This window comes from Astatotilapia calliptera, unplaced genomic scaffold (genome assembly GCF_900246225.1).
Source record: "Astatotilapia calliptera unplaced genomic scaffold, fAstCal1.2 U_scaffold_217, whole genome shotgun sequence".
NCBI lineage: Eukaryota > Metazoa > Chordata > Actinopteri > Cichliformes > Cichlidae > Astatotilapia > Astatotilapia calliptera.
This window is the reverse complement of record NW_020535749.1, coordinates 1-15,497: the sequence shown is the minus strand read 5'-3', so window position 1 is coordinate 15,497 and position 15,497 is coordinate 1. Positions and strand designations below refer to the sequence as shown.

General features: G+C 44.2%; 1 protein-coding gene across 1 annotated transcript; it reads left to right on the top strand.

The window, feature by feature from the left end:
* Positions 1-2,839: 2,839 nt before the first annotated feature.
* On the top strand, positions 2,840-15,327 carry LOC113017840 (PDZ domain-containing protein 4-like; the record flags this gene model as incomplete). The annotated part of the gene is made up of 8 exons (XM_026160946.1): positions 2,840-2,942; positions 4,702-4,942; positions 5,077-5,161; positions 7,239-7,337; positions 8,064-8,126; positions 11,564-11,665; positions 14,343-14,806; positions 14,911-15,327. Coding segments are annotated over 8 exons (1,353 nt in total), but the record flags the coding sequence as incomplete, so codon positions are not given.
* Positions 15,328-15,497: the final 170 nt, after the last annotated feature.

The following is a 15,497-nucleotide window of genomic DNA, read 5'->3' as shown; positions in this document are numbered from 1 at the left end:
ACCGCTGAACACAGACAGGAGCGACGTCCTGTTTGTGAGACGCCTCCTTTTCTGATCCAGACCAAAACAAAAACCGGGAGAATGTTTGATCACAGCTCTCCAACAGCGACACCAAAAATCCACAAAAGATCCTCAGTGGGAGCAGAAGCCTCCTGTTTTAAGCTCAGCTTGTCAGAAAGATTCTGTCGAACATGGCTATAAATCTGTAAAGTGCCAGAGCACAAAGGCAAAAACAGTGGTTTTGCCATCATATCTTAGTGACGGTCTATTCGACTCATTTCCAATCAACAGTGCATAGGCGCTCCTCCGGGTATCTTAACTTCTTTCGACGACTGCATCGCCGACAGTCCAAAGACATGCCAGTCAGGTTACAAAACGGTGATCTCTACAGGAGTAAAATGTGGACTGTGAATTGTTTGTTGTGGCTCTGTGTCAGGCCCCTGAGACGCTACCTGACTAAGTGTGCCCCGCCGCCCCACAGACAGGGCTCCGCCCCCACACGACCCTGAATTGAATAAGCAGAAGAAAATGAATAGATGGATGTAATGCTCCTTTAGTGCAGCCCTCAGTTCAGCCTCTCGTCTTCTCTTCTTTTGTTTGGCTGCTCCTCACAAACAGCAGGTGGGTGGAGCTTCTTACACCACCTCACGATGACATCACACAGATCAAAAAGCAGAAGTGTTTCAAGCAGTCAGACAGAGTACTTCTACACACACTGACCGCATCATTATTACAAATGCATAAAATCAGCAACAACATAGCTGTGCGTCCAGTTTGTAACAAAATACAGAAAAACATTTATTTACGTTTATTTTATTTTTAGACGTCATTTCATTGTTAAAAACATTAGACCCTGATTGTGTTTGTGCGCCTTTTATTTCATAGCATTTATAAAATAACAGGTGGAAAAATGAAATATTTGAGTGGTTTTTAAACACAGTGCAGCCAATGAGGAATGTTACACCTAAAATGTGGAAAACCCTTCGGAAACATTAAATCTCTCCATGTGTTAGACAAGAAAAGAAAAAAAAGGAATTTTGTCTCGTTTTCTGTTCCTGGACAAACTCCAGGGCGTCTCTGTGACCTCACTGACCATCAGTCTGTGTCTTTCTCTCTCTTAGCAGAAAGGCTGGAGTAGCTCCCTGCGGCCGATGGACAGACATGGAAACGTAAAGGTAGATCTCACTGCTGCCATCCGTCAGCTTCCAGTGATCCTCCTCCGTGTCTGACTTCTCTTCCTCTTTGCCTGCTGTCCCGCTTCCCTCCATCCGCCTTCTATCTGTCATCTTTAATACGGTTCCACTCCCATAAAGCTGATGACAGATAGAGAATATTTCCTCCCACTCTGCCGCCTACACAGTTTTTAATAACTGATTTATCGGAGGAAGGTCTGATAAGTGTGCGCCAGCTCTCTGCGCTACCAGAAGCTCTCTTTCATGTTTCCACATCTACATTTTAAGCTTTCTGTATTCACTGCCTCCATGTTTCAACACCTTCCTTTACTCTTACAATACAGCTTCCACCTCTGATTCCAAAACCTTTAATCTCACAGGAACAACATTTTAAATAAAAAGCCCTCAGTAGAATATTACACAGTGACAGGTGGAAAGACTTGGCTTAGAATATTTTATTAAAGAATAAATAAGCAGAGTGTTTTCTTCAGTTTTCTGTTGGGCTCTATCACTGTTTCTCTTTAATAAGATCAGAGAGGTTCAAAGTTCAGTAAGTGACCGAGCAGCAGTCATTCTAAACAGAACCCACCAAGAAAGTTCCCACCTCGTCCACTCACAGCTCGGGTCCTCTACCAGAGGCCTGGGAGCTTGAGGGTCCTGCGCAGTATCTTAGCTGTTCCCAGGACTGCGCTCTTCTGGACAGAGATCTCCGATGTTGTTCCCGGGATCTGCTGGAGCCACTCGCCTAGTTTGGGAGTCACCGCACCTAGTGCTCCGATTACCACGGGGACCACCGTCACCTTCCACATTTTTCTCGAGCTCTTCTCTGAGCTCTTGGTATTTCTCCAGCTTGTTCCTTCTTCCTGATGTTGCTGTCATTGCGAACCGCTACGGCCGTCTTCTTCTGTTTGTCTACCACCACTATGTCCGGTTGGTTAGCCACCACCATCTTGTCCGTCTGTATCTGGAAGTCCCACAGGATCTTAGCTCGGTCATTCTCCACCACCCTTGGGGGCATCTCCCATTTTGACCTCAGGACTTCCAGGTTATACTCGGCACAGATGTTCCTGTACACTATGCCGGCCACTTGGTTATGGCGTTCCATGTATGCCTTGCCTGCTAGCATCTTGCACCCTGCTGTTATGTGCTGGATTGTCTCTGGGGCATCTTTACACAGGCTGGGGTCCTGCCTGGTGTGATAGACCCCAGCCTCTATGGATCCGTGCTCAGAGGTTATATATACACATATATATGAAGCATAGTGAAAAACACCACAACATTAAACACATCCAGTATTAGTGAGCTTTTAACAAAGATAAGCATCAGATTAGATGTTGATTCTTCATACAAGAAAATAGTTTAACACAACTCAAAGAATAAAAAGATCCTGATTGAATTAAATAAAGTAGAATTTATTCTTTTCTTTTTTCCTCCTTGTTTTAAATGTGTTTTTGTTTATTGATTTTAATCCAAATCCATGTCCATGAGTTTGGCTAAAGGCTGTTTGAGTTCTTTTTCATCAGCCTCTGATATGATGCTAAATTATTGTGTCTGCATACATTTCATCACCGTCTCTGATTTTTGTTTTCCTTGTGAACTTAATTTATTCTTCATGCGTTCATTGTCTGCATATAAATGAAGCTGGATAAACCTGCATTCTTCTTTAGCTCAGAGGAAGAAGACCCTCTCAGCTGCCGCTAGACCAATCACAAAACTCCCAGGAGCCTTTGAGCCAGTCTGGGCTGGGGTGCAAAAGTCACAGGAGGAAAGGTAAACAGTTTATCAGATATTAGACGCATGCAAAAGCACAGACCGTGTCAGTGCTTTTACCTGCTTCTTTCACAGGTGCTTCGTCCTGTCTTTGAAGTTTTGTGTTTCTGTCAGACACAAATCCTTTTTCCTTTCTTTTCCCGTCTCATCCTCACTTCTCTTCCTCACTTTTAGCCCAAACCACACTTAATGCTCTCTCTTTCACCGTTCCCATATTCTTGCCTCATTACATCTCAGCTAATCTTTTCATCCTTTTCTTTCATTCTGCCTCATTTAAGCTAATGTTGTTGTGATATTTTATCTGTCTCGTCTTTCTCCCTCATTTCTTTAAACTTTTCATCTCTCTCGCTCTTAGCATCAAATATTCGTGTCATTGCTGCAGTTCAGCCATCTTTTCTGATGTAACTGCAGCGTTTTAATATCCGTGCCTCTGTTTCACTATCACTCACGTCACCTGCCTCCTTTCAAGTCTGCTCACTTCAGTTACTCGAGCAAACAGTTGCTGATGAAAACACATGTATGCAATATTGTGCAATATTACTATGAAAAACATACAGTCACCTGTGAGCCACACATGATGACGGTGGGGAAAAAGAAAAGACCTCCATCAGTAGGTAACATTTCAGACAACTGCAAAGTGAAAGCAAGGCGATCGAAAGGTCCCACAGCCAGTGAACGCATCTACTGCCACTTGGTCCTTTCATATGAGTCAGTTAGCCCGATTAGGCTCTAAATCAGCCACCACAGCAGGACTTAGTGAAGGCCAGTATCATGGTTTGAGTCAAAACCTTGTGACCGGGAGGGGTGAGAGAAGGAAGACAGGATAAAAGACTTATAAATGTAATGCAGCTGTTATTGAGGGCGGAGAGGTGATTTGTGTTTGTGAGCAAATCTCCAGCAGATAGAAAAGACAGTCCAGGTCTGATGTGGACGAAAATGTTGGTGAGCAACAGATCACAGGTGCAAATAGTCTGTAAATGCTGGGAGTCTGGGTTCATGGTGTTCTACAAAAAGGTGAGATTTCCATTTCTCTGTAGAGCTTCTGAAGGTCAGCTGAGTAAATCTGAGAAAAAGCAAAGCCTGAAATGTGAAGGCAGCGTTTGGCTTCAGATGGACTGCTACTTTGTGTGATAGCAGGACGTCTGAACTCTTCATCATGTTAGACGCCACCTCTGAAGGTTGTAGCTCAAAGCTACTCCTTTGATTTCGCTGACCTGATCATGCACCACCAACCTGGGACTCTCCACCGTTTGACCCTAGAACTGAAGAAGCTTCTCGGATGAGAGGTGAAACGTTTTCAAGCAACTTAAAGAAGTCCGGATGCTTTTCTTTCCAAGCTCCTTAGAAAACATTCTCAGGTTCACAGTTGGAAGAGTAAGACAAAGACAAAATGAAAGGTTGGAGCTAGAAGTGACCAAAAGGATAGGAGTGTGTAGCCCAGTTAACATTTATTTCTGCTATAAAGTCAATCATTCTCATATTAGAGTCTAATGAGGAAGGGCAGTTTCTAACACGTCTACGTCAGTTACACTTTTCACATCTTTCTGCTGTACATGATAAGCCTGGGTTAGCAATAAGCACCCCAAATTATAACTACTTGTTTGGATACAGTTTGTTTGGACGTGGTTCCATGTGGGACATCTTCAAATCATCACAAAATATTATAACGTGTAAATTTCAGTTTGTCCCAAGAGTTTCAGTTTAAACTCGGCTCCGCTCCGTCATCTGTGCTCCTGAATCTCCTGCGTCTCCTCCTCAGGTACGTTGGTGTGCGGAAACGGGACGGTCAGCTCCTCCGTCTCTTCTGTTGCCATGGTGGCGATCCCTGACTGTGTTGACAATGCAACGCAGACTGACATCAGTTTCCAGAACACTCTGACCCTGGGGAGAAGCAGAGGTCACCACCACCACCATGGTGAGGGAGGCTCCTCCTCTCCCCCACCACCTCCTCCATCACCTCCCCTCCCTCACCTGGCAGTGCCGTACGAGATCAATGAGTTGTACGTTCTGACTCGTGGTCATTTCTTCACACTAAAACAACATTGATTTAAAACTTTCCACACATTCCACAAATGTCTCAAACACTGGACACAATGGTGATCGGTTCCTCTGTCCCCCACCTCTCTGTCTCCAGCTGTGTGTTTGAATACAACGACCCCAATGACTACTTTGATGTATCCAACCACGAGGTGGACAGGCAGGATGACCTGGAATATGAGGTGAGAAAGCGTCAGCTGCATTTCCAACAACCAAATGACACAAAATGAAAATGCTCCAAAAATTCCTTCGGCAGTTTTTCCCATTCACTAACACAATGGTTGTCAACCTTTTTCAAGCACTGGGCCCCATCCTGAGAGGAACCTCCACATACCCAGAGGCAAATTTCTGACTCCATGAAAAATACATGCACAAAGCCACATGCAAGTCACTTATCCTGATGAATACGTCTGGAATATAAAGCAGGGCTCCCAGCTGTGGTTCATCATGTCAGCTCAGAGCAAAGACTCAATTTTCATGCATTTTCAATCACGTGTCTCCCCTGTGAAAGCAAGACAGAAGATACCATTCACTGTTTCACTGCATGTGAAGGATATCCAGAATAAGACTGAAACACATTGGTTGGCCTGGCTGTGTTCACATTTTAATTTGATCCATATGAGACACACAGTGGATGAATTTGACTGCAGCGTAGGAGACGGTAGTTTACGTCTCCGAGACAAATCTTTGTTCGTTGGTCTGGAGATAATTTTGCACAACTGATGCATATTAAGACTTAAAGTAGCACACTCTCTATTTGAGTCCAAACTAAACTGTCTACTGCGCTCACTCTGCATGCACCTTTGTGGGCGACATTTCCATCGATCCACATTTTCTGTTGCTCATCCAGGACGGGTTTCAGCAGTCGCCTCCAGCTGTTCTGGTGGGACACCGAGCTGCTCCCATCCCTGTCCAGTGTGCCTTTGAGCCTCCTCCCTGCTGACCTCAGCCTCACATGACTGCGGTGTAGTTCATTAGTACTCTGATACTAGTCTGTTTTTAATTTATGAAATTAACTTGTGTATAATATTTATCAGTATCAGATTTAGTATTTTTGCATTGTCCTTTTCTCATGGTGGAACCAGTGAAATGATCATTCTTTTAAAGGGAGCATGAAAAAAGACGAGGAAGATGTCAGAGACGAAAAAAATCACTTGAAGTAAAAAATATAAGAATTCAGACATTTATACCTGTGCAGCAACAATCAGGCCATTGAGAGCGGGACTGAAACAAAATGACTTATTTTGTGAGTAAAGGTCAGATCCGTCATATTTTTGGTGTATAAATATCTAATGAGCCGCTGTTTTAGGCTGAATGGACGCTTTTCTTTGTTTCTGCTTCACTGGTTTGACTGTTTCCTCAGACAAATGACAGTTTGGTCATTAGAGAGGTCAGCAAAGTGGAAACGTCTTTTCCAGCTGGTATATCAGAGACTTCCTCTGTCATTCAGTTCTTCAAATTACAATCATTAGATAGCGTGCCCCCTTACTTACATCCTTATCTCCAGATTTAATTGCCTTCCTTGAATTTCATCCTTCATTTCCTTCCTAAATCACCTTCTCCTCTCTGTCCATTTCCTCTGTTGATGCCCTCCAGCTAAAACCAGTGAGGTGATTGCTGGATATGTGATGGTCTTAACTGGTCTTTACAAGCCTCATCCTATTATTGATGGTTTGCGGTGGTCTTTGAAGAGCGCTCACTTGCTCTGTCTGCTCAGTTTTATCCTTCAATAAGGTTTCTGTTCAAAGTCAGTTCGATCAGACATTTTAATCGTTTTTATCCCATTTCTCTGACCTCATTATCGCTCCTAACCTTTTTATTTGCCCTCTTGTTCGCCTCACAAACATGGATGCTCTCACCCTTCAACATATTTGTCACGTATCAATTATTAGCAAGTTCTGTGTGTCAGCGTATGAAATACAGTGAAAGAACAGACAACACAAACTTTATCTGATCAGGTCTGTGTGAAGTGTCAGGTTATGGGTCAGTAACTTTAGAAAAGCATTTGGGTCTCTGTTAGAGTGGATGGACTGAGAGCCTCAACGGTTTTTCAAATGTTCAGATACAAAGAACAGTGAGATTTTTCATGTTGGACCGTTTCAGCTTTACACTGAGCTGTAAAGGAGACGGGAGCCACTCAGATAATATTCATGATAATAGCTGCTTCACACTTGCAGAATCAACAAACAAACAAAGCTACGTGAAGAGCTGCGAGGCTCACCAGGAAGCATCTAACAGTGTTACCTGTGTTTCCTGCAGGAGGTGGAGCTGTACAAGTCCAGCCAGCAGGAGAAGCTGGGTCTGACGGTCTGCTACAGGACGGATGATGAGGAGGATCTTGGCATTTATGTTGGGGAGGTAACAGGAGACAGGAACCTATCTTCTTTTAGCCCTTTATTTGAAAGTCATTAGTGCATTTACTAATTCACTCTCTAAACTCACTCTCTAGTAGTTTTTCTGTACATCATTTGGTAACACTTTATAACACAACCCTTGAATAAGGCGCAAGTACCCTGTACTTATGTGCAGTTTGAGGGCAGCAAGTCAGGCTTTTGCAGAAAACAATAAAACAAGTACACTGTAAGTATCCTGTAGTTTCTATGGTGTGCTTTGTGTTATGCAGTGACTAAGGTTCTAGTATCCTGTACTTATGATTTTACAGGGTACATGAGATGTAAAATGGGGCAATATTGCTTGATTTTCTGGAAATTTACCATGAAATGACCCAGTACTTAAAATTTTATTTTTTGTTATTATTTTATTGTTTCCTGTAAAACTAAAAACAAAACTGTGCATAATCACAGGGTACATGTGGTCTAACAGCGTAATTATTTTATTGTTTCCTGCTAAAACCTGACTTGCTGCCTGCAAGTACAGGATACCTGCGCCTTATTCACGGTGTTCTACAGTGTTACCGCTCATTTAATGCATCCATTTAATGACTTCATTCATTACTTCTTAGAACCAGCCTCTCCTAATTTCTATTAATTAGGCCAGCCTATAGTGACTTACTCATGTATTTATTATTAATGCATCTCTTTCCTAACTTATGAGGTAATGTATCACTTCTCACTTTCATGCGAGGTTAATCCAAACAGCATCGCAGCCAAGAACGGACGCATCAGAGAGGGCGATCGAATACTGCAGGTACGCAGACTCAAAACAAAAGGGAGGTGATTAAGAAACACTTCCACACTTTCTACAGAGCACAGTTATTAATAAACACAGGTGTTGTTTTTAACTGATTTGAAATTTTGAGTTTCGTCCTTCAGGTAAGTCAAAAACACGTCCTCCAGAAATAAAGCACAAACGTGTCCTCTCCCAGATTTAATGACTGTGAGGGTTAAAACAGACTCAGATCGAACTATGTAAATTTATACCTGCGACCCCTGGGACACTTCTGTCCAATCAGAGCGAGCTGTCAGCAGCCCAGTTACTGCTTCCCTAAAAATAGACTGCCAGAGAGAAATGGTGGGGGAGACAACATGTCACCCTGCGCTTCCACCGCTGCTCCTGAAGGCTGTGTGCAGACACTCGGAGACAAAAGGTGAACTTAAATACAGCTTTAATGCTGAACTCCAAAACTAAGACTCCAAGGTAAACTTACACAAACAGAACACACAGCAAGATAAGGATAGATGGCGACACAGAGAAACACAGGGCTTAAACACACAGAGGGAGCAATCAGGGAAAGGGTAACAGGAGGGAGACACAGCTGGGGCAACTCAGGCCTAACGAGACAAAGGAAGCACAACCAGACACATAAACATGAGACACAGACTTTCAAAGTAAAACAGGAAACATAACACAGACTCACAGGCAGGCACTGCAACAGAGGGAACAGAGACGTAGACCGACACAGAGATACAGCAACAGAACAGAACCCGAAAACACAACTGTGACAAAGAAACCAAACGACTGGAAGTGATAAGCAAAGCAAAAATCAAAGTCCAATAATAATTCAATTCTATTTTATTTACATAGCACCAAATCACAACAAAAGTCGCATCAAGGCGACTTTCTTTGTCATTTAATAATGAACACTCAGAACTCTGGGTCGACGACCCAGGCACCCCAACAGTTCCTCTCTGTTTGTCAGAGAATGGAGACTGGCATAACACAGCTGGCAGTCAATCTTAATGTATCTCATTCTATAGTTCTTGTGCATGAAACGCTGTGCATATGAAACAGCTGCTCTAAAACACAGTGATGGTGAGACGCAGTAAAATAAAGGTAATTAACCTCGAGTCCAGACTAAAAAGGAACCAAATTTGAGTTAGACGTTGTTTGTAATCTGTTACAGAGTGAATATAGACTTAAATAACAAACAGTCAGCTCCTGCTGCCAACATGATGCAGGAAGGAGAAAGAAGAAGGTGTGAAAGCCTGATGTCAAGTTTTGAAATGTGAAAACAGGAAGAAGGATCCCAGAGAAGACGAGCGAGGATAGCTTCGTGCTTTAAGTGAAAACGGGACTCGCAGTAGGGGAATCAAAAAACAGGACAAACAGGAACTACAGGATAAGAGCAGACCAACAAAGGAAATGAGAAGGACACTGCAATCTGAAAAGCTGTCAAATGAAAATGGTATAAATAGAAAAAACACAAACACGTCACCTACAAACTCGGAGCTTAAAACGACCTGCTTGATGGCGTATTGATGCCCAGGCTGCCGTCACTACTTTACCAACCACTGTTAGGCTACCGTGAGGTTGGGCCGTCTGCAGGAGCTTTAAGCACATGGAGTCTGTGGCTGATCCGTTTCACGTGTGTGTGGTTCTTCATGCTTTACGGAGTGCTAACTAATGAAAACCTCACACTGAAGCTACTGTCTGCTTATCATTGTTGAATCCTTAATGCTGATTTAGATTTCCTCTTCATGGGAAACCCCCAAACTCCACAGCCTCATATGTGATACTGCACAGTGAATTCCCCGTACCTTCTGATTGGATGGGAGCTTACAGCCTGCCTTTAACGTTTTCTACTGTCGTGCCCATCAGCGCACAATGTGCTTTGAAGTAGCAGCCAAGAAAGGTGTAATTTAAGTCTACGAGCAGTGAACACCCGTGTGCACACCTGTGTGGATCAGCGCTTGTATTCAAATGGTTTCCCCATGTAATGGTCTGCTAGAGGATGTAGGGCGCCATAGCCCCATCCCCCAGGGCATGAAGCAATTATGGAGGAGATCCAGGCCCCAGACATCCAGAGGCCCCAGAGTGTGAGAGCCCAAGGAGGACCACCGGAGGGGCATCCGTGCCACCCTCATGGGAAGGGCTGAGGATCCCCAGACGAGGCGTCACCCAGGAGCCACCGAGCAGAAGCTAGAGGGGGCTGCACCGGGCGTGCCCGCCGGCTCTGCCAGCAGCCAGCTGTGCCAGAGTGAACCGAGCCGCAGGCCCAGTTCACTCTGCGGGAGGGCCCCCCGCACCCCGGAGGAGGCCTGACCGAGCAACAGGCGCCAGGCCCCTCCAGGTAGCCACCGGGAGTGAGCTGGTACATACCTGAGCGCCCTGCCCCGGACACCAAGAACCACCAACGCACCGACCCCTAAGGGCATCAGTCACAGGGAGTGTGGTGAGGGGAGACAGGCCTTGGAGGGCCTGGGAGTTCCCAGAGAGGTGGAGTCTAAGACCCGACCTGACATATAGACACAGACACAAACATGCATTCCCACCCTCATGCACACATATACAAACACTCAGCACTCACCCAACGTAAGGATTGACATAAATGGACATGTACACACAATCACACTCCCCAAACATACTCTATACCCCGGGTCCAGGTACCCTCGCTCCCAGAGGGGGAAACAGAACCCAGACCCAAGAGATGTTACCCTTCACCCCGGGGTGGAGGCAAGCAGACCGTCCCAGGCTCCGCAGCAGCAGGGAGGCCAATCGGACAGCTAACATCTCCTCCCAGCCCCCCCGCCCCGATGGCTAGCAGAGAACGGGGGTGTGTGAAGACCCCATACCTCCCTCCTATTATTTCTAAACCTAAGAGAACAAGTAACAGCATGAGAACATGAGTGCTGCAGATGGACGGGTGAAATTTCGGATTTTTACACCAAAAAATGTAAAGAGATACAAAATTCAAAATTCATTACATGTGACAAAGACTGAGTAGTAGTACTCTCAACCACTTTACTGTCTGAGGTGACTTAAGTGGAAGTTTAATTAAGCCTTTTAACATCTGACTGTTCTCAGAGTTTGCCTGTCAAAGCCAAATATGAATAAAATTTATCTTCCTGACATTTCTACTCTCAACCCGCCGACTCACGACCCTGTGAAAACAGTGTTGGGCTAAAGGTAAAGCTGCGATGTGATAAGAATAGAACAGCAGCACCATCACCATGGTAATCCTGCTGTGGACAGATGATGCAAGCACCAGTTCCCATGACATCCATCCCCACAGGGAGGAAGGCCCTTTAAAACAGATGTGCTGTCTCCCTACAAGTGTGGGAAATCCACCAGTGTGGGTATTTTAAAATAAGAAAACATTTAACAAAAGACTAGTTTAAAAAAAAGACAGCTACCTTTTTTATTCCTTCTAATGATTCTAAAATAACTCCTCTCTTCTCTTCCAGATTAACGGCGTGGATATTCAGAACAGGGAGGAAGCCGTGGCCATTTTGACCCGAGAGGACAGCATCAACTTCTCCCTGCTGCTGGCCAGGCCCGACATAGAGGTAGCAACACCATTCAACCAGCCTCCTAAAGAAGTGCACATACTTCTACTGATGAATACTAGTCCTCTTTAACACTGATGAAGGTCCTAACTGTGTTTAAAAACACTGAAGGGCACTAAATTGTCCCCAGAGGATGAATCCTACAAACTTTGATTCATCATCTATCCAGTCCCTCCTCGGTCTGTCCTGGTGTTGTGTCCATAATGCATCCTAGTCAGACTCTTCAACCACCTGAATTTGCTCAATAGTTAATAAAATAATCCTAATTCAACCAGTGTGTAAATAAATAAATAACAGTGCTTTCCTTCCTTTTCTGTAACTTCAGGTTGAACACTGTCGCTCCTGTTTCATCACTCAGCTCGCCTGCAGCCCAGTTTACTAACCTACTTTCTGTCACTTGTGCTGCTGTGGGTGGCCGACATGAGAGGAAACCTTCATAAAAATCATATTCTAGTTCACAGCGTGCTTACAGTCCTGGTTTCCTCCAACAGGAACAATATGTGTTTGCTGCTTCTATCCACCAGTCTGTGACCAATGCAGATGGAAACCCAACAGCTGGGTTGACAGTAAATTGATCTTTTTGTTCAAATATTAAGTCTGGAGCTCTGGTGACCTTTCCTGTCTCGCTACAATCATGATGAAATACACCATATAATGTTTCAGGGTCACATGAATTAGGCAAAACCTTTAGTTTCCTTTTGATCATCACTGAGCTGTAAATGTATCAGCCATTGGGACACACACACACACACACACACACACACACACACACACACACACACACACACACACACACACACACACACACACACACACAGCCATGATAAATGTCTCTGGGATGACAGCAGGTCCCACAGTGTGTCCATATCTGCTGACAGAGGAAGGACGGCAGCCAACCATATTCACACATGTCAGCTCAAACACACCTGCACATACATACTTATGGATGATGTTCACAGAGTGTGTGTGTACTCACATCAACCAGACGAGTGAGCCATCACTCAGTTACCAACACACACATTTATGACATCTGCATGTCTTCGTTTATGTTTTGCATATATCATGCATGCAGCAGTTCATTCCACCATCATGTAACTCGTGTGTAAAATCATGTAAAAAAGCTTACGTAACAATAAAAGCATTCGAATCCACAAACATCCTGTTTCGCACTTCCTACTGTGGAATAAACAGCAACACGCTGTCAGCACAAACGATCACATGTCCAACAAACCTAAAAGCTCAAAGTGTTGGAAGTTCAGAGTGAGGTTTAAGAAAGCCACTGATAACAGCCGACTCCAGTTTATATGACAAAGAAAAGAGACGATCAAAACACAAGATTCATCTTTCTGGAAAATTCTAAGCAATATTTTCTTTTATTCAATGGACAAACTATGGCTGCTTTAGTTCTGACACCCATCTGTCTAATCAGAATAAAACATCTGGATGCTGCCGTCTGCACTACAGTTACTGACCATCACATTCCTGCAGATGAGGAGCTATTTACCTCTTGCCTCTGTCACATGCCGCAGGCATCAGTGCAAATATGAAAGCTTTTATAATGACTGTATAAACAAAGAATAGTAGATGAACACACCTCTTAAAATGAATAAAAATAAATCAATAAAAAGATAAAAATAAATGATAAAACAAAGAAAATCCCTATAAAAACTCGTAAAATGCCACAGGAGGGGAAAAAAGTGGGTTTCAGAGCTGAAAGGGAAGAAATGGATCAACAGAGGAAAATGAAGGTGAAATATTCCTTCTGTCAAGATGCTCACAAAAAGTCCAAGCTCTTGTAAATAAAGGCTCATAGTGGATTAGACCCTCTTCAGTCCAATCACATAAAATACATTTTTAGACTTTAGGAGCTCTGAAATATCTCTCATTATAAATATTTACCATCTTCAGGTGGCCTTCCTAACCAGCTGGTTTCTGTACTTTTCAGCAGAGACTATTTTCCACCATGTTTTTATCCATATGTGGGTTTTGAGTAAGTCGCTGGGCCACAACACACTTCAGTGTTCATTTAATAGTTTTTAGCTAACAATGAGAATTTATGTAGACAGTGACAAAACAACCAAGCCTCTGAAAGCGTGAGGGTTTAAACACACACACACACACACACACACACACACACACACACACACACACACACACACACACACACACACACACACACACACACACACTCAACAAATCAGTACTGTGTGCAGATTTTAACAGACGACAGTACAATGTTGACATTAGTCAAAGTCAAAAAATCAATTTCATAAGGAAACACTGATGCATGAGCTCTCTAATAAGAAATCTGCAGCGTCAATAAAGCACATTAAAGTCACATGAATTCATTTTTCTTGTCAACAACAAACCTGTTACAGCAGCTCCCACAGAATACTCCCATTATAACCCAAGAATGGAGCTGGCAGCATGTTTCTACTCTGTTGTACTGACACTAGTGGGGAAATGTAACTTTTAGCTCTCTGTACTCAGTGATGTGTGACGCTGTGCAGCTCCTGTTAACCCTCAGCTACAGTCTGCACACTGAGCTAACACTCTGTGCTGAAAATCGTTGCCTAACCTGAGAAACTGTTACAAAAGGATTTGTCTCGCTGCAGCATGGCTCTTGACCTCTTTAGTTCATTTTCACCTGGACTGGCTTGTGTCTCTTTGCTTCCAGAATGAAAACCCCATCGATCCAGAGGAGGACATGGAACTGACTCTAGAGGGAGCAGACTTTCCTTCAAACCCACACATTTCATGCTCTCTCAACTCCTCTCATAATACTGGCTACTACCGCCTCCACCAAGGAGGAGAAGGCAGGTCATCCTTTCCTTTAGGAGGAGCAGGGGGAGGCAGAGACGGTGAGGTGGAAGATGAAGAGGATGAAGAAGGAGAGGACGGCGAGCGAGGAGAGAAGGACGACAAAGAGCCACCGGTCCCCCTCCCTCCTCTGCTGAACTTGGCACCTCTGCTGTCCAACAGCCAGGAGCTGGACAGCGGGGTGGGTCGGACAGATGACAGCACCCGCTATGAGGATACATCTGAACATGACCTGCTGGGTGATCAGACCAGTGCCTGTAACACCAACACCACCAACACACCAGGCAGCACCAGGAAGTTCAGACCTGGACCCAGCCCCAGGTACCAGAGAAAGAAAGTTTATTCAAATTATTAAGAAAAAAATGACAAACTCACAAGCTACAATTTGACTTTAAGTGTTTTTCTGCTCATATTTCTGTACCCAGGCCAAGTCCTAGACCAAGTCCTGGCCTCGGTCCCAGCCCTGGGCATGGTCGAGGAGACGTCACCCCTCCTTTCCTCCACCTGCGCGATCTCCAGCTCAGCTCTGACTCTCTCCCAGGTCTGGACTGGGGAGCTGGAGGAGGAACAGCAGCAGCAGCATACAGTCCTCACCACCATCACCACCATAAGGTATACTAAGTTCAAATCCTATTAGGTGATCATGTTGTTGACTTATTGTCAATAAATAAAAAGCTCTAACCCTGGTACTATCCACTTTGTCTGAAAACAGTCACATACATCAGCACAACTGTGCAGCCACAGACGGTTTGTCTTACCCTGGAGACCACGATCATTTGTCAGGTGTTTGTAAAATACTTCTGCAGGAAACAATGGGCTTGAAACTGAGTACCACTGACATGGATCAGAGTACTCTGATGGACTCCTGCACTGTTGGCTTTGGGATTTCTATGGTGCATTATGAAATGAGCAGCATGGAGGTACAGCAGTTACTTTTGCCTTACAGCAAGGACGTCCTGGGTTCAAATCCAGTCTGTGTGTTGTTTCCAACAGTGCAAAGTCATTTTGGGGT